Source organism: Lepidothrix coronata, unplaced genomic scaffold, assembly GCF_001604755.1.
Source record: "Lepidothrix coronata isolate B3197 unplaced genomic scaffold, Lepidothrix_coronata-1.0 Scaffold124, whole genome shotgun sequence".
Lineage (NCBI taxonomy): Eukaryota > Metazoa > Chordata > Aves > Passeriformes > Pipridae > Lepidothrix > Lepidothrix coronata.
In genome coordinates, this window is record NW_016690304.1 from 4,590,327 (window position 1) to 4,613,712 (window position 23,386).

The window sequence follows — 23,386 nt, forward strand, 5'->3', positions numbered from 1 at the left end:
CTTGTTGTTAACATTGGGTGAGATTCTGTCCTTGGTTAACTGGTGAAAATCTTGAGTAACAACCACAGAAGTGGATCGAGTTATGTTGGATTTACGCCACTAAGTAAGGCAGAATGTGACCCCTTATCAGTGCCTTTTTGCTTTGAGTATACAAATATTTTACGCATTTCAATGAGTGACAGAATGCAAAACTTGCAAATATTTATTTTTAGATGTATGGGGAAAAAGCAATTAGAGCTAAAAATGTTAAGAATGAAGAAATCACTTAACAGAAGCAATTATGTTGGGCACATAAACAGCTCTGCCTTCAGACATTTTATTCAAATGCTGCAGAGCACATTAGAAAATATCAATTGTTTAAAAAAACTGCAAGTATTTTTTCACAACTGAAAAATCAATCATTATAAACAACATCTGGGGATCATTAATATCTTGCTTCACAGTTGAATTATCAAAATAAGAAAGAGGTCTGACCAGAATCCAGAACATTTCCAGATTTGCTTTTTCAAGCTAAAAGCTTATGTTTGCACATTTGCAGAGGTGATTTGGGAGGGAAGAGGAAATGTACATTTATCTATATTGTATATAGCACTATTATGCATTAATCGTTACTTCCCCTTCAGCTATGTCCTGTTTTTGTTTTGAGAGACCTAAAATTTGAAATATTTAGCTAAGCCACCCTGCCCAGGACCTTGGAAAAGATTTGCATATTTTTCAGACTGCTGGAGATGCCACCGTAAACCTCCATCTAAGGAGGTCCCAGTATCCACGCTAATAAAAAGCCTCCTTACTCTTCCTATTGCATTTCTAAATGCTTTAAACATTCCAGTCTGTGCAGAGAAGCACTAACATCAATCCCACTCTAACATCACATCTGTATTAAAACAAAGAAGCCCGAAGCATCTATATGGAAACTTCTGTTTTTCTGAATTTCACTGATATAAATTATCCTGCAGGTAGCCAAAACAGTCAATAGCAATAATGGTGATACTTCATATCAGCTGAAAAGCATTAAAAAAACACCCATACAAGCGTAAGTACAAATTTTGTACTAGAACTAGTTTAAAAAGAAAAGCCAACTTTGAGTCTTTGACTCACACAAATAAAGTCACCAACAAGAAAACTGTATTTCATTTAGACTGGAAACATTCTTTTGTCTTTTTTTTTTTTTTTTAAGTCTCATTCCCTGCCAAGGTTTTATTTTGTTATGTTTTTCCCTTAAACAACTGATTTTATCTGTGAGTCACAAACTTCTGTAAACTGAGATGCATAATGAGAAGACAGACCAAACTTCAGCTATACCAGGACTAATGGTACCATTCTATACCCTGAAGTCATCAGCTTTCATCCCACACAATTTTTCTGGCACATGACCTATCCCTAAAGAGTCCTTTCTCCTTCATGGCGCTGTCCTGCCATGGCTTCCCTGGTCAGTGACAAGACAGAAGGTAAGAACTTTTGAAATCGTTGGCTCAGAAACACCAGTGCCTGGGAGGACTGGTAAGTCACCCCTCATTCCTAACCACTCCTTGCCAGTCCTGGAAGTGAGAGAAACTGCTTTCTTCATTGTTTTACAGGGACAGATGACTTATTGAAGGTTTGGAGGTTTGCTTTGTTTTTAATGTAGATTAATTTTCCCCTAGCAAGTAATATATCATTGAGTTCGGGCTAGGGAGAGGAGGTAAGTGGGGACTGCAATGCCCTTTTACACACAGGTTTTTTTCAATGAGAAATTCCTGTTGCATTGCTCGTGATATGGTAAAATGAAGGCTTAATTTTTCAGAGGAAAAAATTATATTAATACCACAGCAGGATGTAGTTCTCTCATTCTCTCACCTTTTTGGTATGAATTTTTTTATAAAAAATTGGCCTTTATATGTAAAATCAAAACTTTTAACCTTCTTTTGGGGGTGAGCATATGTCTACAGTACCCCAGAGACCAAACAGCTTGTTTAATGGCATACTGGACCCAGCATGCTGTAAAAATAATGATTCAAAACTTATCACATAGATTTTAAAAATCGAGAGGAAATGACTGTATTTAGTTTTCTCTCACACTCCTGTTTATAGAAAAAGCAACCCCATGCTCACAAAACGAAAGAGAGACTTCTGGTTCATCTTTAGCAGGTAGGATTTATAATATTTATCTAGCAAAGCCCCATGATAAATCCCTCTGTGAGAGATTTGCACCTGGTAAAGCTGATGGAGCCGTAGAAATCCATCATCATCCAAGCACCTGAACTTCCTGATTCTAAGCTGCACGCCTGTTCCCGCTGCCCTGTGAGTCCCGAGGCCTGAAGGAAGTGGAGGTTGGGCTGACAGACACATCTGTGTTTTTGTAGGGCCCACATGCATTTGGCAACACAGCCCACAGCTGGATCACGAAGGATCCACACTCGTCAATGTGCCCTGGAAGCCACTCCATACCATGGAGCTGGCACAAGCCTGGTAGGACAAGTCACCTTCCTCAGACAAGCAAACATAGAGGACATGTGCTGCTCTAGCAACAAGTGCACACTGATTTAATGCCCAGTGACCTTCAGACAGACCTTCTGAACACTCACAGGCAGCTTTGCCTCCAGCTAGAGCTCTTGATTCTGTAATGAAAATTATTAGGAACCTTGTTTTTTCATTCCTTCTCTCTTGCAGCATGTATGACCACACAGCAGATGCCAGTAAATTATATGCATTTACAAAAGTTATTCAGTAACAGTAACCCAAGCAGCTGATAAATGCAAAGGATTTTTAAAAATGTCTTGAGCTGAAGAGAAATAAATTGTTCGTTTTCATTGTTCATGTTCATTTCATTATCCACCTGGACTGCTTCATGCTAGTGAGGACCTCTAATTGCTCTTCTTTCAGGAGGGGAACACGTGTACACTCTGACTGCGGTCACAGCCAGGAACTTGGGCCATCAAGACATCCAAGCATGGTTTATGTCTTCTGCTTTCTGAACAGAAGCAAGCCTTTGAGCCTATTTGCATTCTGGAGGGGAACCCTCCAAGGCAGTTAGATTAATCAGTAGTTGTATTAACAAGAATGGGAGCAGGAGGCTTCCCACTCACAGCAGTCTTTCCTCTGTAAATGGAGAGCAAGTCCTTCCCTGGCAGGCTACAATGAGATGGATGCAAATGTTTGAGCCTTCCAGCTGCTGAGCTGTTTCCTCAGCTCCAGCAGCCCCCTAGATGGGAAGTGGTGGCACTCTGAAGCAAGGCAAAGGAGAATCGGAGAAGGACTGTGCAAGAAAATTGGTCCTGAATATTCCTGGCCAAACCCCTTGGGCATGTGCCATACAGCAGTGCACAGGCAGGACACAGGTTGGCACAGGCAGATGTGGTGTCAGCAGCAGCACTGGCTGTGGTAGCCCAAGCTGAAGCTGAAGGGGAAGCTTAGCACAGCCTGAGCCTTATGGAAGTTCTATGGAAACACAGAGAACATCCACCTGGGAATGCCCAAAGCATCACAGCATCTCTTCCAGCCGTATCTGTGGGAGTTTACAGACAGCATCTACATACACCTTCTACTTTAAAAAGTCCCACACCAAAACAGCATTATTTATTGTCAACAAAACTTAATTTTTCTTCCTCATTTCCTGCCTTTTTTTTTTTTGTTAAACCCAACAGAAGAGGGAAAAATAGGCAGGGAAGTATGAGAAGAAGTCAGAACAAAATGGTTTTTGTTATAAATCTATAACGAAAGTAAAGAGACTATTTCCTGGAAAAACATTTCTCTCTATGAAAACTGCCTAACAAGGACAACAGCTGGGGCTCTCTGTAAAGGTGTTTCTGGTATCTCACTTGTGACATGCTGTATCTATTGCACAGTACTCCAACATGCAGAGAACGTGTAACACTTTCCCCAGCAGCAAGGTTTCTCAAGAAGACCTGGCATCCATATCAGAAACCAGTGCTTCCCACATAAAGACATCAATAGACTGTACTTCCTAAATTCTGTATTCACTTTAGAGTTGGGACAATTTCAGGCAATGATGAAACACACACTCCTATCTTGTTCCTTCTGCAGCCTTCTTTCATCTCTAAGGTAAAAAATAACCTTCAAATTAAATGTGTACTGGAACTCCTTACAGATACCTTTTCAGAATTTTAGTCACACTTCTGTAATCTGGTATCCCCTCAGATTTGACTGATAAATACCAGTGCCTTAGAGCAATCCATTTATCTACTGTCCCACCCTGCCTCTGTTTAGCCTTACCAGTCATCGCTTTCCACACGTGACATCAATCTACATGGTATCAATGTAAACTGTTTGTATAACAAAGTGTGGTACATTTTATTGTCCTGCCAGCAAGGAAATGGATAAAATAGTATTTTGCCTGTTGTCTTCAACAAAGGTAGTATAATTGACACCGTACATTTTGCAATACAGATATGGAACCACACATTGGTCAGTTTTTATTTCCTAACACAGCAGGGTTTACAAGTTTTACCATATCATTATTTTCATAACAAATACTTTGAAACAGTAGTTTTGTGGGTTTTTTTTTGTTCAGTTTTGTTTTTTGTTTTTTAATAGGGATTTAAAAAAATCTGCTTCTTAAACCAAACTAAATTTTAAATACATATTATTCATTTCTATGGCTAAGGTGTCTGTAGCTCTGGTTTGATAATGAGATAATTGCCTTGCAAAGGTCAAGAGAATGGCATAGTTTGCTTTCAGAGACTGAACAAAGCACTTGCTATGGTTCACTAAGCATAGTTTCTGCATCACTCCACATCTCTTTGATTCATCTATTACTAATAATCCATGATACACTTAGATTATGGATCCAACTATTTCAACAAACCTGTAATCAAGGAATGACCCTGAATAAAATACTCCACAGAAAGCAGATGGTAGACTCATCAAACGCCTTCAAGCCTAAAATAACCTTTCCCATATAAAAAGGAGAGTCAATTAAAACTGAACTTTATATTCTAAGCTGGAGCTCAGAGTAAATAAAAATCAACGTGATACTATTGTGTTTATTGGACCAAACTTCCAGGGCATTTCATTCATTTTTTTCACCGCCCCCACCCCCTAAGAGCAACCAACACTTTTATTCATAGTTCATTCAAAGCCTGTAATGTTTTGTGTGAGTGTGAGCAGACTTGACAGTTTGGGCCTGATCCTGAAAAAGCTTGACAGCACAAAACTAAAACTACTCTCAGCAGTCATGTGCTCCAGTGGCAACACCATGTGAGGAAGGCTTTCATCTGCCTGTTGGGAATGGAGGAGCAGAGCAGCACAGGAGCACCATCGTACAAAATGCCCCAATGCCACAGGTTGGGTCAGTGCTTCTCTGCCAAGACAACAAGGCCTGAACTGGGCACCAAGCTCATAGTCAGCATGCTTGAGTTTGGAAAAACAGAGAGAGGACTCTCCCATCACAGGAATCACTGAAGCCCTTCCCACTCATTCTCATTATTATATGTTAAACGCATAACCAGAAATTTGCCCTCTAAGAGACCACAAGAGCTTCCTTGCAGAGATGTAGGGGTCTCACATAGTGGTGTACCCACCCACCCCTGTGCACACAGACTTTTCTAGCACTAGCTGCAGTGCTCATCCATCTGGTGATATGGGTAATAAAACTTCATTTCCCAGCCTGGGTACACTGCTAACGAAACTACCCTGCACCCATCACTGGAGTTACCCGGGCTGTCTCCACGAGGTGCATTCTGCCACACATTCGCAGCACATCCGCTGTCCTTGGGTCAATCTGACACCAAAAACAAAACGTGTGAAATCACCTGGCTGCTATCAGGTGTCAAATCTTGCAGTTCTCTCTGAAACACACCAGCTACAGCCGATATTTGTGCAGGGCCCTGGGAGCGTAAGCACGGCTAGTGAGTGCTCTGCAACAGCGACTGGATGCACAGGGACTCTCTCCTATTTTGCATTTTTTAGCATATTGCACCAATAATGACTTTTAAAAAACCCCAACACACTTTGTAAAGCTTCTGGAAAGACATAGGCTATAGGTGAATCGTTAAGGCAGGTGAATTTCAAACCCAGACAAGGTATCCTTTCACTCATACCAAGTAACTGTGCTACATCCTCTACTTACGTAACATATCTTTGTTTGTGATAAAGTGAAGTTGCAATACTGAGATCACAGGTGGCTTGAAGCCTTAAGTTTCCAAGAGGAAAGAGCACATTTGGTATTTAACATTTCAATCACAAATAGCATTGGTTCACTTCAAAGGAATCACATCTTCCCTTTGGAAACCAGTGGACACTTAAAAAGACACGTCTTTACTCGAGAGACGTAGAAAATAGTTGTAACATGACTTACCAAACTCATCACATATACTTTCATTTTCTATTAGGGTGGGGTGATCAAATGTATCCCGACAATAGAAGATTTGGGGGTTCTTGCTTGTTACTGCAATGCCTCCAAGGGCTAAAACAAACTGGTCTGTTAGTATTGAGGAAGGCTTGTCCTGAATGCGCTTTAACATGGAACGGTATCGACAGTACTGGGGGTAGCTGAGAATCAGCAGGTTTGAATCTTCGTCATCCTCACCTGGAAAAACAGGAAAAAGAAAAACCTCTTAGTATGTCAGAAAAATAAAAAACTCAAGTATCTCAGAAAATGCACAGCCCGCAGTTCAGTCTTTTCTCAAGGCCTATCTTTTATAGCACAGTTTGGAAAGAAAGCTTAAATATAGAAATTTAAAGGTTAAAAATAGAAGCTTAAAGAAAGTTTATTAAAACAGCTTAATTTCTAGCTTTCTGTTCAGTTCTCCCATGCTTACTCACAAGGACTACCTGGATGAGCAAGAAAACACTGCTCTGCCGAAGCTGGCCAAGGGCCTGAATGAAAGCATTCTCCATACTTTGCCAACTTGGCTGCTTTGATAGAAATATTATCTGTCATTTTCACTCGGTTCCCCACACAGCTTTACTGCACTCATGTTTACAGCAGCTAACATCTTTTAAAAATAATAATATACAAGCCCCAGAGCATACAGCTATTAACTCTGCTTTGAAGTACCTGGCACTGGTACTACCAAGGGGCCCCTTGGCCAGGGAGGTGGGCTGGTCTGACCTGGTCATTGTTGCTAAACCGCAACAGGTGGAAGTAACTTTCCTCACATTAACTGCAAATGCAGCAGGACTCAATAAAACACCTACAGAGCATAACGAGCAAATGAATTTTAGAACAGCTGGTACTGCTGAAATGTGGGCTCAAAATGTAAAGCAATCTAGAGCTCAGACCTTTCCATTCCTCCAGGTTTTAGATGACATTATGGGTAAAGGCAGCAGATTTTGTAATATCGCAATCAAGTGTCATCATATGATAACCAGCAGGAAACCCAAGAGCAAAAAAACCCAACCACAGATGTAAACATGAGAAATTTCTCATTTGCAGGTATGCAAGCCAGTATTTAACAGCACTTCTTCTTATGTTCATTTATCTCCTCAGAGCATGTCTTTCCAAGTATGCCAATAAAGACAAAGTAAGAGCATTCACTTTACCTTTTCTGCTGTACTCTGATAACTGAATAACTAAGCTATTTCTTCTTCCAGAGACAAAAAGTCTACTATTTAATCCCATTACCAATCCTGAAATCATCATTCTTACCCTTAAAGTAAAAATCACTTCAGACACTGAGAGAAATGTCAGATCAGTTCTCCCCAACTAAATACGATGGCACAACTCATCTAGATTCGTGTGAGGCAATGGAAATGTTGACACATAAAAGGCTAAATTTTAAGAAGTCTCTGGAAGCAGATATATCACCTAGAATGTCATCACTGCAGACGAATGCAATGCCCCAAAAAAAAAAAAATCAACACGGCAGACGCACTTGCGAAGTACTGTTTTTACAAGCACAGCTCCTGAAAGTCATCACTTTTAAAAACTCAGAATTCTCCCCACCATTCTGATGTAGGTGGGGAGATAAAACAATTCGTGTAAAAAAAAAAAAAGAAAAAAAAGAGTATGAGTAATACATTTTGGTAAACAGCACTGACATTACTTTTCTAGGAAAATAAAATTTATGGCCCTAAACCCTCTTCTGGTCAATAAGGATGTGGTCGTGCTTTTCTTCGTTTCAACAAGTATCCCATAAGCCCACACAACAGCACGACTGAGCCCACTGCTCCTGGGAATAAGGCTGTCTCTTCTTTATTAGGAAACTCTAAAAATCAGATCAGGAAAACTGTTCTAGGAATTAACATGTTCTGTCCTTCAGCTCCTTCGAGAGTTTCACGTACGCCTGCCTGACAGTTATTACTACTTTATACCTTTGTGTAGATAGCAGTGAGCTGAATCTGTTGATCTGACAGCACTTTTCTTATGCCAGGATGTGGTCAGCTTTTTAAACAGGGTGTATATAAATGTATGTCCCACGTGCCTTTGTAGTAAACCATTAGTTTCTAGACAAATGTGCTGTAAGTCCCCGCACAGAATCACACAAACTTTGTACCCCTGACAACTGACGACTTAACTCAAACCCCTGGCATAAATTAAAATCAAGTAATTTTTTACAGGATCACTTTTATACATGCTTGTGCAACTCCAATGAGTACTTTATGATGCCTTTTTTTTTTTCTTTTTTTTCACTCCAGTTCAATAAATACATCTAAGAATGAACAAAGGCTGAATTAACCGAAGATTTGTTTAGTGAAAGGCAAATAGAGTGTTCCTGGAACAAAGACTTTATTCCTCAACCACGCCCACATGAAAAAAGAGAAATCAAAGTAGACCAATCCCTAATAAAATGAAAGCCCAAAGAAGAACTATTTTTTCCTTCCAGCAAAACCTAACACGTGCCATTTAATGGTGGGCTTAGTAAACATTGCCGAGTATTTTTCATAGATATGATCAGAAAGAGTTTACTCTTAGGAGAAGCAGAGCTCAAAATGTGGATCACATTCCTGTAAAATTAGGAAAAACAACGTAATTTCTAAAAATATTTAACTGAGATATTAGGGAATGGAGATGCTGTATTTCTGAATCTCATTTTAGCTTCAACAGACAGAACATGGTAAAAGATAATACCTACAGTATGCTGCTTGTAAAGCTCAACTGAAATTACCCTAATCCCATGCTTATGGCATAATTGTGTGGTTTAATAACCCACTCCAATGTCAATTTTTCATTTATTTTTATATTTCAGGCTGAAAACAGAGAAACTGTAATTAGGAAGCAAGGTTCCATCCCTGCCTTCCGAGCACTGCCTATATATGCATAGATGTAATCCAACAGTTCCCTTTGTGAGGGGTAAAGAGAGCTGGGATTCGGCACAGCCTGGCATTTATGTTGGATTACATGTTCTTCAAGTTGTCTTTGTAAGTAAGAGATGCATGAAATGCCAAACACAATGAATCTATGCAAGAACTGACTTTTCAAATCAGCACAACCATTTTTAATATGTAAGGCAAGACAATTAAATGCCCCAAAAGAAAAAAAAAATAAAGCCTGCTAAGAGCATGAATTCCTAACAAATCCATCTAGAGCCAGAAATATTTATGGAGAGACAAGAGAAATACAAAACTGTAACACTCTTTTTGTTTGTTTCAGAAACATCAGCCTATAATGTTATTGCTAACTGCTATAATCTACCCTCAACATCAGTAAGCATTTTTTTCTTTAAAAAGACCTTCACACCAGGATTTTATAGAGCTTGATGGAAAAACTATGCATGTTCCTTCCTGTACCTAATTACCTCAACTGCAAAAGCTGCCAAGTATTTTGCCCTTTAGTTCTTTTAATCGTATTAGTGCAAATGCATTTGGATGCCAACAGAAACAAACATTTAAAGATTTTTGCTTAAAAGATTCCAAATATGTACGAGGCTGGTGCTAGGAAAGCACACTCCACTTCTTCCCAGAAAGCACAGAGTTATTCCTGCAGAAGAAATATGAATTTGTGCCTCTTGTAAGACTAAATGTCTAGTTTCGACCCAATTTAAGTAAAATAATGTCAATATGAACTGCTCTCACAATGATTTATGCTACCTTCTGTTACTTTATTATATTAGACATTCCTTTCTCTAAGCTTTATACTTTTCACCGTGCTCCTAGCAACCACATAAAGGCTGAGCACCAACTTTATGCGCCTGGCACCCTTCCAGGCTCGACTGTTATTGATAATTATATTGAAGTTTCAATTTAATTGCTACTCTGTTGTGACACAGAATATTTTTTGCAATTAGGCTTTTCCCATTTTCTGTCCATTCATTTTTTGTATTTGTAAAAACGATTTCCCCACCCCCACCCCCAGAAAACACAAGCAGAACAAGGATACAGATAAGGGTCTGTACATCTGTTACTGTCATTACCAACCTGGTAATTGGAAAGGAAAAAAAAATTCAAGAAAAAAAAATTGTACATATAATTTCTTGGAAGGTAAATTTCAGTTAAAGTGCTCTTTTTCTTTTTACAGTTATTCAATGATTTCCTGTTCTAATTGCAAGACATTATACAGAAAGTAATTTTTATAAAGGAAATGTACTAGAGCAGGAGCCTCACTTGCTTGGTATGGTTTGAAATTCCAAACTTTTGCATCTCTTTTATCAATTCTCTGCTCTACCTTTGTGCAATATATTCTACCACAAATCTACCATCTCTTCTGAGGCAGTTAACACAAATGTATACATCAAAGGGGAAAACACACTTGCAGTTAAACTGCAGGGAAAAGAGAAAAAAAAAAATCAATTTTTTCCTCCTCACTGTAGCTGGTAAGTTGGAGGCAAGCCAAGCCTTGGAATGGAAAATATTAAAAAGTAAAAAAAAAAAAAAAAAGAAAAAAAAAGAAAAGAAAGCAAGCTTGATTAAAAAGCGAGAGAAGAGATATTCAGTTCTAAATCTAAATGAATAAGCCACAAACTATTTCATAAAAACATACTGTGACGTAAATTACACATCAGTATTGCACTGTTGTGGTTATTTTGAGAAATGGCTTGTACTGTAAGTCAGCTGGTAAAACCCCACCCTTAATGATTTTGTAATTCTCCATACAGCAATCAACTGGAGCAGTCATGAAATTGCCAAGAAGGAAAACAGACAGAGCTGTAGAGAGTTTGTAATAAAAAGATAATGTACTTTTAACATAACAGAAGTAGAAGATTGGTTTTATTAACTAAAAAAACTACTTAAAAGGTCCCAGGCTTGCCATTTGTTTTGATAAATGTTGACACAGATCTTCATAAGATAAGCAATGGAAGTATCAGGGGAACCAGATAAAATGGGACAATGCTTTGGTGTGTGGGTAGCAAATCGAGCAAGGGAGTTATTTGGAATACAGAGCTAAAATGAAGGAAGTTGCAGGCTCTGTCCGTCAGGCTCCTCTGGCGCACAGTGCCCTCACTGCTCTGCCTCCTTCCATTGCCCTCAGTCACTAAGGGGGTCTCCCAGAGGATTCACACATCATAATTAGTTTATCATTGCTTGTATGCATGGCTTTGACCACACCATCAATACGCCGCAGACACGGAGGTAATGGAGGATACATCCGGATGCCTGGAGGGATTGGGAATGGCAAGGTGAGCCGTGCTGAATGAACATGGCTGTGACTCCCAACACGGGGCGTCTTCTGACTATTGCAGTGCATTGTTCAGGTGTCACTGCCCTCACAAGAGCCCCAGCAATCCAGTGGAGGACACAAGATGGGACTCATCTAATCTAATAATACAATTTTAATCTACAACAGTTGTGCAGATCCCTCTGTAGTCAGAAACCTCCTTTCAACCCGCTGTCTTCTAAGACATGGATCGACTCATTCTCTGGAGCTACTACTACCCCATCAATGACAACTGGCTGAGTGTAAAAGCTTTATTTGAAGATCAAATTAAGTGAGTGAAATGAATTCCACCTAAGTGACAAAGCAGTCTGCCCTATGCTGAAGTGGTGCTCCAAATGTGTGCTAAAATATCCCCTCACAGCTGATACGTTTGCCATCAAAATAAAAGAGGTTGATCTCATCTGTAACAACGGCCTTTGGCTCTTCCAGCTCTTAAGATCTCTCATTCTACTCCTTTGGCAAAGAAACACAGGTGTAGATGAGGCAAAGACCCTACAAAACCAACGACTGCAGGTCAGACAGGCTCTGCACAGATCAGAGCTGCCCATTCTGATACAATCCCAAAGGGAAATACCAGTTTCCAGCAGACAGAAACAAACTTACCACACAACCACCTAAAAACCCTGAACCTCTCAAAAAGTCCAAAAGCAACGCAAATGGCAGAACAATGAAAGAGTAACCACGAGGAGGAAAAAGAAACTGGGTCTTTATGACCTCAAAATCTTTAAGAGGAATTATGCAATGAGAACACCTTGCCATATCCCAATCCAGCTATAATCTGCCAAACACCTCCAAATCACCCAGATAACTGCAGCCGGCCAAGAAGCAACAACAGTCATCACCTACACTTCTGGGTACTCCCACACAAGAAAGCATAGCTCTCCCAGTGAAATAACCTTCACGGTCTCAAGAATTCTGCCTGGCTCCCTGCTTGACCACTTCTCACACTCAATTCTTTGTGCAGACACAAGGCTAAGAACCGCAGTAGAAATCCCTGTCCCTTTGCACCAGGCTGCTCTGAAATAGGAGCAACGGCTGAGGAGCTCAGGTAGCTGCATCGTCATCGCAGTGCATGCTTCAGCACACCAATCCACTTTCTTCTCCACTGGTTAGGGAAGACTTCTCAGACATAGCTCTTCCAATCCACTATGCCTTTTCATTCCCACGGTCTTTATTCGCTCTAGTAAAGCCACTTGATGTGCCTCAGCTGGCTAATTAATCACAAGACCGAAAAATATTAATCTAAGAATCGTATTTCTCTCACAGATAAATGCAAATACAGTAATGATTTAGCCACATGAGATGGGACAGGAAATCTGTGGGTTTAGGTTTAAATAAATTTGGGCGAATTATTGACACAACAGGGATACCGCTTAGGACCCGTTCTACTCATCCTTGCTTTGAGAACCCCCCTCTATTTGAATGCTAATGCAATCAAGAACAAAGGCATGTTGCAGGATAGGGAACACAGTGATTACATTTATGTTTACCAGATAATGATGATGTTAACAAGTTGCCTGTAATTCTGACATGGACATTTGCCTGCTTGATTTTGCTTTTAAATTGATCAAAAGGCAAAAGCCATTTCTGCCAATACTGAGAATAAAATGTGCAGTCTTTTTGCATGTGTCAGATATTTCTCCCCTTTCAAGGAGGAGACAGAGCTAATTCTCAGAATTTTGTGCCACTTCCCCAGCCCTCTTTTTTCTGTCACAGTGCCAGCAGAGCATCAGCCGTTCAAAGAATTCCTAAGATTAGTTTAACATTTGAAAGAAAGAGAATACTTACAAATCTACTGGAGATTGAAACTACTGTTCAACCGAACAGCAATACAGTCATTAAAAAAAAAAAAAGACAGCACAGTCTAAAATGTACTTAAAGCACATGGTTGAAGAACATTTTACAATCAGTTATTTGGATCTGAGTTGTTCTACTCCTACTTAACAGGGACAGAACCAGGTATGTTGACAGATGACTGACAAGTATGTCTGCATAATCAAAACTTCTATAATATTTATTTCGCTAAATCACTTTAAATTCAAATCATAAATCCAATTTTTGAAAAAGACGAAAGAAATTTAATACTGAAAAAGTTTCCAACCAGGCATTCCACATCCTTTTTCAAACTCTAATCTTATATTCAGCTCCTCATAACTGCAGCTCCAACCCTGCGCTCCCAAGATCCTCCTGTGCTTTAGGAAGTGCCTCATAAACCTTATGAGGTGTTTCTAGACTCAAAAGAAGAGTGACTGACAATCGTCATTTCCAGCTTTTATATAACCCTTCCATCCACAGGCCTCAAACTGCTTTATGGAGATGAGTAAAAATTATTATCCCCATTACACAGAGAGAGAAACTGAGACAGAGAGAGCTTAAAGGATTTATTCTACAGCATCAAGCAACTTAAGAGAGCAAGGCAGAGAGCAGAAATTCTTGTTGGGGGATTTCTGGGTAAGTGAGAGATCCCTAAGTTTCCTTGGAAGAGAAGTGACTGTCTCTGGCCACCCCAGCCAGCCTGCCTGCCTCCCCCAGAGACAGGGGACAGACCAGGCTGGTCCGTGTTGAGGCTTCTCTCCTACCACAACCGTTTCCCCTGTCCTGCACGATTCCAGTCACTCCTTCATTTTATTTAGCTGCTGCCCAGCTGGGATTATCCTTCCCCTTCAGGAAGGGTTTTCAGAGCAGCATCCTCCTGCTAGATGCAGGTGACTGCCGTGATGATGGCTGGAGGAGAACGAGGAAAGCAAGATGATGATGGGGATGTGGCCAAGTTCAGTGCTGGGCTGTGAAATCGACTCCCCGTCTCCCAAAATTTCCTTCTTTCCTTACTCCTGAGGTCAGAAGCCTGGGCCAGCCCATGTCCAAACAGCCTCGGATGGCTACAGAAAACCACTCTGATATAAAAGGTTTTTAAACTGCCCTATTAGCTTTCTAAAGCAGATGGAGATGGGGGGAAGGGGGAGATTGATTGTAGAAGGGAGCACATGCTGCCTGTCCTCTTGAATGTTCTGGGTCATGTGGACCATTCAGGTTGAATGTGCATCAGCTTTAAAACAACTATTTATCCTGGTTGTCGTGGTTACTGATAAGCAGCTTCAATTCTGCTGATAACAAAAAGAAGAAAGAATTAAAAAGGGGAGGGGAGCTGAAAACATAATTTGGTAATATGACGAAGCCAAGAAGAGGAATTAAATCACATTAAACAAGCCAACTGTACTGTAAATGGCTCTGCCTCTGTATTTGCTTTTAAATCATCTAAGGCTCTAACATGGCAGCTGCTTCAGTTTTAACAAACAAACAGTAAAAATCCCTTTTAATAACGAAAGGAAATAATGATATACTTTGCTTTAGCTGAATTCAAACATAATTTAATTTTTCCTGAGGTGAGATTTGCACAGGGAACAATCAGATAATAAGTGTTATCATTCTCACAGACAAAACGGAACCAGCACTTTGCAATTCAAAGTGCTATTTAATGCACCGTTTTCAGCAATCTCTGAACACCATCCAACATACCACTGAACTACGCTTCAGTACTTACACATAAAGCCTGATCCTGCAGATACTTGAGCAAGGGGGTTATGCTACAAACACAAGTACTTCCACTGCTGCTGAGGCTGAAGTTACACATTCTCTACAGCACCTTTGTGTGGGGGGGTCACATCCAATAACTTACCCTACAGCACCTTCTCATTATCTGTATCATTATTACTACTTCTATGATTATGTGTCTTGGTCTCCCTTTCTGAAGTGTAGCACTGCACAGAGAAAATACTGGAGGATGAAAAACTCCACTCTTGCAGAGAAACATGCAACTAGAGCCCCTGGCAAGAAAGGGGCACACATTTGTACAGCGACGATAATGAACCGCTGGAACAACGAGCTCAAAGACATAACAGCTTCCCCAATCCAGCGCTCAGGACTGAAGTGGTTTTTTTCTCAAGATGTTCTCTGGACTGATGAATTTTAAATTTGTGGTTTGTTATTTGCCTTCTGTGCTGAAGAGGCCCATGACGAATCCATACTTGTGTGGGAAAATTCTAAGGCATGAAAAACTGAAAAGAAGTGGAAAGTCACCGAGAGTTAAACTGAGCTTCTGGGCTTAATATCAGAGTAACCAGGTCTTCTGTCATCTCTCTTTCAGCTCCACACACCAGTCAAAGACAAATGAGAAGCAAATGCAGCTTTACTTATAAGGGACTGTTTCACCACCTCTTCCATGCAGCAGAATCAACCGCCTTCATTTTCCATTGCACCCAAAAGTATGAGTCAAAAGCCTTATTTTGGTGTCTCACACGAGGCTCTTTCACTATCATTCTGAAAATTCGGAGGAACTGCGCCCTCCTTGAAATAGCAACGGCAGAAGCTGCCGGTCCCAGAGCTGTGACACGAGGGGTGGAGGGTGGAAATGGTCCAGTGATTTAAACAGTTGAGCTCTGCTTTTGACGTTTATGCCCTCTTTGAAACCCTTAATGAAGTAACAACCCCGTTAATTCTGGCAGGGTATTTAGTACACATAAAAACTGCATTATCTACTATTTACAATTTACTACACACAAGCAGTATCTGGCTCTGTATAAAAATAACAAGCTCACTGTAACCCTGTGCTCCCTAACCATACTGCTGATTTCTTTGACACATGGAGAAGTGAGAATAATTACATTTTACTGAGTGCGCCTCATTACACTAAGTTAAGATTTCCAAAGCTGCAAAAATATGCTTTTCAATTTCGCTTGTTTCTAGCATTTCACTCTGAAGACAGTTAGTAAAACCTTCAAAAATTATCATCAATATGGACAAAAATTGTACCCTTCTCATGTGGACATTTGACAGAGGGATAATAGGGTCTAGAAACACAGTCAGACGTTGCTTTTCTATTTAATGTTTCCTTCTGTGCCAAACATAATATAACAGACAAGTGTTAGAGAGACATGCAGGGGGGAGTCTGAATAGAGAGCTTTAAAAGAGGTCCTTAATAGAGAAGCTTGTATGCTTAGTCTTCAACAACATTCAATAGCAATTTATTTGCAGCCATTTTCTCATGTAACCTTTCACACGGGAGCAGATAAGATAGAGCACAAGACAATTTGTCAACTGCCAGATATGAACAAAAGAAACCATTTTTAATAAGCTTCAGTGGCCCCTTGTATTTGTTTTGCAACATGTTAATAACTTTTTTGGAAGCCAATCAAAGACAAGAAGAGAAAAAGAAGTCAAGCTGGGAAATAAAAACCACAGTTAAAGAATTTTACAGATAAACTTGTGTTATCATCTGCAGTGTAATAATGCTTAAATCCCGGAGTGGCGAAGAATTAGAATTAGCACGATGCCATTTCTTTAAAAAAAAAACAAACAAAAATGCCACTGTCATATATATTTTTCCAAGAATTTGCTGTCCTCTATCTCATCCCAATGTAGCACATAGTTGTTCCCCAATAGAACTTAACTCAGGTTCTCCTCCTTCCCAAGCTGAAACTCAACATGAAGACTATCACAAGGAAAGGCCACATGGGAGTTGCCAAAACCAGGCCACTGACCCACCTGCCCTGCACCACACTCCTCCAGACACTTGGGAGCTCTCATCTCCTAACTCAACTTCTCATGTTGCACCAAATAACCCCAAAACTGTTGCTCTGAAAAACAACCCAAATGTAGCTTTAAAAGTTGTTACAGGTATATGAGTAAGTCTGTGGCTGCCCATTTAATCCTATCCTGCATCACAACAAAGTAGACTCAAACTGAAAAGGAGGAATAGGAAGGAGGTCTAAAGGAAAAGGGAGCTAGCATACTCCCCTGTCTAGGATACACGGACCAAACACAGAGTGATATGCAGGATAAGATGAACAAACCAACTGTGCTGAAGTTCAGCAATGCCAGGGCCTCCCTGTGTGACCAAGGTTGTATCACCAGGTCTTTCCGTGGCACGGCCTCATTTCTGTGGAAAAAGAATTAGTCACAGGCATGTGAAAGCTCGTGGGACAATTGCTCCTGATCCCTACCCCTTCCTGCAGGCACGAGAGGAGGTGCAGAGAGCCTCCTCAAAATGGTATCTACCAATACCTGTGCCAAAAATGTTTCTGAGGCACTGAGGTTCAATTGTGGGTCCAAATGCTCATACGAGCCCCCAGTCCAATTTCTAAGGTAAGCATCTTCTGGTACTGAAGAAAAAAGCAGAATGCATCAAAATCCCAGCAACATATGCTGAAAAAGCCGATGAAGTGTTAAGCAATTTCATTAACGTTATTAAAATGGAGAAAATTCCCTTGGAAAATTTCACACAGGCTTTCCCGTCTCGCTGCAAATTACTCATGGCCTGTGAGACGTGTGAGGAGCAAATGGAGAGAAATAAAGCTTCTCTCCAGTGAATTTGGACTGAGTCCTAGTCTCACTGGTAGAAAGACCAGCCTTGTGGGCTTCAGTGAGAACAAGGCTGGGTCCTTTGAACTAGATTATTATGGCATCTCTAAGAGAGGTACAAAAGTATATGGTGAGAAAAGATGCACCAAGAACAAAAGGAGCTGCCGGTCAGATGAAAACCCTCCTTGTTATGATGATGAAAAGAGTCCCAGACTTCAGCAGACACATACCTGCAGAGTTTAGTATCCTATACCCAAAATTAGATTTTGCCTTCTAAGGACTTTACAGAGGAGTCTGTTATCCAGTGAAGGGAAAGAATAGAAGCATTTGCTCTTCAGGAAAGAGGAATGGTCTTTTGAATAAGAAAGGGCTTCCTGCGATGGGAACCTAACCAGCCCAGTCCCACACTCCTCCTGAGAACCACTGGATTTCTCTTCCTCCTCTGCAAGATCAGGAAACCATTCCTGGAAAAGCAGAGAAGCTGGGCTACCTGAATTATTTGAAAAGGCCTCAGGTGGAGGCAGGGCGAGAAAGGATTTCAGGACAAGCTATGCCTATGAGCTGAGGAGAACAAGCAAGTATCCTCCCACTCTTTTTCTCTAGGCAAACTCTCTTTCCAAGTTTTGAGTGAGAGCGACAAGACTCCAGCAAATCTGAACAGGAAGGGCCCAGCAGAGCCAGAAAACACCAGGCGGCTCGTGCTCCGCTCCTGATAGGCTTCGGTCCCACACCCAGCAGAGAGGAAGGCTCCCAAGTAGAAAACAATCCTAACACACTATCTACTAGTCTGGAACCTGCTCTAATAATAGATAGCACTGTCTATTTCAAAGCACTTAATGGACGCTAATTAGTCCTCAGGGTATTCCTATGAGGCAGGTAGATAGATAAGTATTATTTCCCTGTTTTACATATGAAATAATCTCATAGGAGATGTTCTGACTTGCTTAAGGCCACTGAATGAGTCACTGAGCTCAGGACTCAGCAGGTCCTGGCTCCCAGGCCATACCTCTTTCAGAAGTACAAAATCTTCATTTCAAACGTTGAGGGAGAAAGGAAAGAATATCAAGGAGGGGTGATAACACTGGGAAAAAACACTCTCTGGGAAAGGAGCTTCCAGAATAACGACAAAACAGAGCCATGTATCTACCGAATGCTAGACACCAAATCTAGGACAAGGAGAGAGATGAGAAACACACTCTGATACAAAACTGCAAGGGTTTTTATTATATATTCTCTTCAAGCAGTCACAACTGTTTACTGTGACTAGTAACCACTGCTAATGTCAGTTTAATAGCTTTACATTCCAAATTTCTAGCACGGCCGGAGCATGCGAGGGCAGCAGGCAGTAGTCCTGGCTGCACACAATGGATATGCTCAGTACATACATGTAAGTTACGTGCCTACACCCACGAAGTTACACTGAGGTGGTGCTGTTCCACCAGAGACCTTTGTGACTTCAGATATCACACTGCCCGGGCAGGCAGGAACATTATCGATGGGTTTTATATCTCTTTGGGAAAGGGCAGCAAACGGTTTCAGCCACCATCTGCAAACAGCCAGAGCTTACAAGACACCAGATATTACCTGGCACATGCTTCTTCCTTCAAAAGCCTTATGGATTACCCTCCACTTACTCCTCTCAACCAGGGTGCTGCATGGATTGCTCCTATCCCAGAGAGCTGCTGAGAGCACCAACACACATGGGATCCACATGGAGATGAGAGAATAACAGTATTGATCACACAGCTCCCACTTTTCTTATTCCAGACACCCTGTCAGTGCATTTCTAACTCTCAACTACACAATTAAGTGAAAAAGGGTCCTTGAAAAGGTGAATGCACTGTTCCAGTCCCCCAGAACATTCACCAGTTGTTTGTGCTAAAAATAATAATTTTTGCTTGTATGGAATTCAAGGACCGATCTCCAGGAATTACAGGCTACAAAAAACATTACTTATTTTTCAGAGGGGAAAAAATTATTTATACAGTGCATTATCAATCTCAAATGGTGGTGTTTAAGCACGAGTTTGATGAACTATATGCAACATAATACAGCTGCTTTGCATTTTGATTCTTTTATTTATAGACCACAGCAAATTAATAACTCAAAAATGTTGTTTCAGGCAAAGTAATGGACACACAATAAAACTATTCATTTCCTCAAAGGTCACTCCAGGAGAAGCATACATTGTTTCAAAGCCTACCAACAATGCTATTGTTCCAAAGAAAAGTGAAAATATATAATGAGCAGTTAGTGCCTATATCTGCAGCGGAGACCCTGGGCTAATTTAAAGTGCAATTTTAAGGCAATCAATCATACTCTAAAATTACTTCATTTTCCAAACTGTTTACACTTTTTAAGTTACAAATCCACTTTCTGCTATTTCAACTCACGATTTACAGCTACAGATTTAGCCTGCCTTGGCTTGCTGCCAAACTCTAGTCACGAGGGAGCTAATGATCTGAACAGATCAGTGTTTTATAATGGAGAAAAGCGCATGTAAATTTCCAGCATGTCTGCAAGTAATCAAGGCATGCTGACTATAAATGAGGCGGCCTCACATTTATTTTAGGAGAAATATCTTAAAGCCCCACTTTTTATCCGGGCCAACAGCAACAACAACAACAACAAAAAAAAAAATAAAGGAAAAAGAAAAAAAAAAGAATCCTTTAAAAAAGGTACTCCAAGATTATTCCAAATGATTCTAAATGAAACTGCTAGGCAAACAATATGTTAAAGAATAGTACAATAGCTAATTTCCTTTAGTGTTTCTATCTCAACCAGATCGTATCCTTATCATGGCAAGCTGGAACATTAAACTCTCTAGTTCATGGAATCAAAACACAAGAGTGCTTCATATTACATTATAGAAAAATGAGCCATTCCCTACAAACAAGGTCAGATTTCTGGAATGCCAAAGGTCTACATTTAAACAGAGCTGGGAGGAGGGGAGGCTTTGCCCACTCCGCTCCCTAAAAAACACCGGGAAACTAGACCAGCAATTTAAATTTGTTTTAACAGTTAAAAAGGTAGAGGAAAAGCAAGAAGTCTCTTTGGAGATGATACTTAAATTAAGTATGATCTTTATTGTTTCATTACAGTGGCATTGCCAAATAATGACTTTTGTGTTACTGTACAAATAATGCTGGATCCTCATTTTCTAGCAGAAATAATTATGGAATCTATCATTTTCTGCTTACTATCAATCTCCCCACATAGGCAATGGGTTGTGGTAGGTTTGGGGTAGGACTGAAAAAAGTTCCAGATTTTCTCTTTTTTTTTTTAAATGCGAGGGAGGCATATTCTGACTCAAAAGTGGCTTTAAGAATGGAGCTATAAATATTCTCATGTTGTACTTCATGAAATTCAATCCATCATGATGGATATTTCTGTTGTAACATTATTACATGCCTAAACTCAATTGTATAATTGGATAGGGCCAGAAACAATAAGCTGGCATTGCCTTGTTTCAGCATACTACAGCTTTAAAATACCTGTAATCATAAATCAACATAATTATTTGAAGTTCTGTCACGAAGCAGAACAAGAAAAGAGAAACTAAAATAAACTAGCTGCTAAAGAATTTCATTTTGCTTTCTCAAGACTGAAATTTTTTACCAGCTTTGAGCCTTACCACCACCACAACTGGGAAAGCCTTTTTTCCTTCCTGGTTGCCTTAAAAGGTACCTCCTTCAGAAAGATTCTGCTTCCTTACAGCTTTCCAACACAACTGGCAGGGCTCCACTGAGGAATCCTGCAACTCCGTAGTGCAAAGGATGGGTCTCCACTGCAGCCATTGAGACCAGGGTAACAGGGAGCCAGGCTGGAAGAGACAACTGAAGTCCCTCCTTGCTGTGGAAGCAAAGCCAACTGAGCACTTTTTGTTGCAGCCTGTTGGATATTTTGCTGCTTATTCACACAAAATAATTTTCTAGCTCCCCCCCCATCTCTCTGCACTTCTTACCTCATCACAGCCAGGACCAAAACTAACTGATCATTTCTTGCTGTTTTTCTACCCCCAGGACCTATAAATGAGAGCTGGGGGTCAGCTTTGATGGACAGACCCTGAATGTGAAGAGAGTTTGCTGCTTGTTGGTTTAGTTTTAATTACTGCCAAGCAACTGCCATTGGGAGCTGAGCCCTGGCAGATCATCACCCAGCTGAGGCAGAGGACAGAGCAGAGATGAGCACATGTGGCCTCCTCACAGCGCAGGAAAACACCACAAAGTGCTTTGGGATGGGCTGCATTGTGTTACTGGGAGAGGTAAAAGCACTGGCGGTGGTGGCTCAAGAGTTTCTTCCCTCCCCTTACCTGCAGTTACACAACCAAATCTCATCTCCACCTACCTTCCAGTCATGCAGAGCTTCATGCTCAGTGGAGGCACTGGGCTACAGCACGACTGAAGTTAATATTAAAACATGGATTCCTCCTCCTATAGCTTCACTTAAAAAACCCACTGCATTCACAGGGACAGAGGTCTCCTGATAATCTCCTTGTTCTGTTTTTCTTGCTGCTATTACAGGGGGTTTTTTAAAGCTCTTTTTCTCCCTTCTTTCTCTTCTGATCTTTGTAGGTCTCAAACAAAGTATTTTATTACTTTTGATACTTATGTGAAGAATGTTAAGACTTTCATAAATACACTCCTTTGGCCAAGTGCTTTATGGGTACCAGAGCTCAGCAGCACATACAGTTGCATGTATACACACACAGACATGTGTAGTTTCACCTGAGATGACTATATAGTCATCTACACATGTCTATGTAATCATCTGTTTGTATATACATACAGAATAAATTATTGTAACACCACTTAAAACCTTACTTTTTCAAATTCCCAAGTTTTACTCTCGCACACTGTGACATCATAAACCGGAGAAGTAGCTGAAAATAGGTAAGACCTGAATTTCTTTAGTCAAAGAATAAAGTTAAAAAAAACCCCTTCCATTTCAGTATATCTGAAAGAAGTAAAAAAGATGAACAAACAGATCTGGGGGGAAGAGGCAAGTCAACTCCAGCTCAGCAAAAATTTTTAAGACAAAAACAAATATAAATAAAAAGAAGAGATATAAATAGGTGATGTGAACAATTCTCAAGAACAAAAAGGCATTTGATATCATCTGAGTTGGTGTCACAGGGTGGCTATTAACTGGCATAAACATGCATTTTCAGTCCCACTGAGTCACCCAGAAAAGCTGGCTCTGAAATAATGAGGTTGATGGAGCCTGACATCCAGTTCTACTTTTCTTTACTTCAACTTGGAACTGTTGCATGATTACAATACAGAACGTCAGGATACGATAAACAGAACTGAAAAAGGGAAAGAAAACAATTTTTTCCCCTACAAGTCAGGTTCAGTGCTTTTGCCTATTAAAGTAACCAAATATGCTTCTCTCTGAAATCAAAGCCAAAAGGCAGCATGCCAGCCACAGTTAACAGATAAATCAATGTTCCTGAAGGGCGGGCTTTTTTGTGTTGGGGGGTTCCCGCCTGACAAC

The 23,386-nt window shown here is 40.4% G+C and overlaps 1 protein-coding gene across 3 annotated transcripts in view; it reads right to left on the reverse strand.

Moving 5' to 3' along the window:
* ARID5B (AT-rich interaction domain 5B) overlaps positions 1 to 23,386 on the reverse strand; it is a 121,377-nt gene that overhangs the window by 68,189 nt on the left and 29,802 nt on the right. For all 3 annotated transcript variants that reach the window (XM_017826152.1, XM_017826151.1, XM_017826150.1), the window contains one exon: positions 6,296 to 6,526. In XM_017826152.1, coding sequence (XP_017681641.1) covers positions 6,296 to 6,526 — 231 coding nt within the window. The remainder of the gene's footprint in view (positions 1 to 6,295; positions 6,527 to 23,386) is intronic.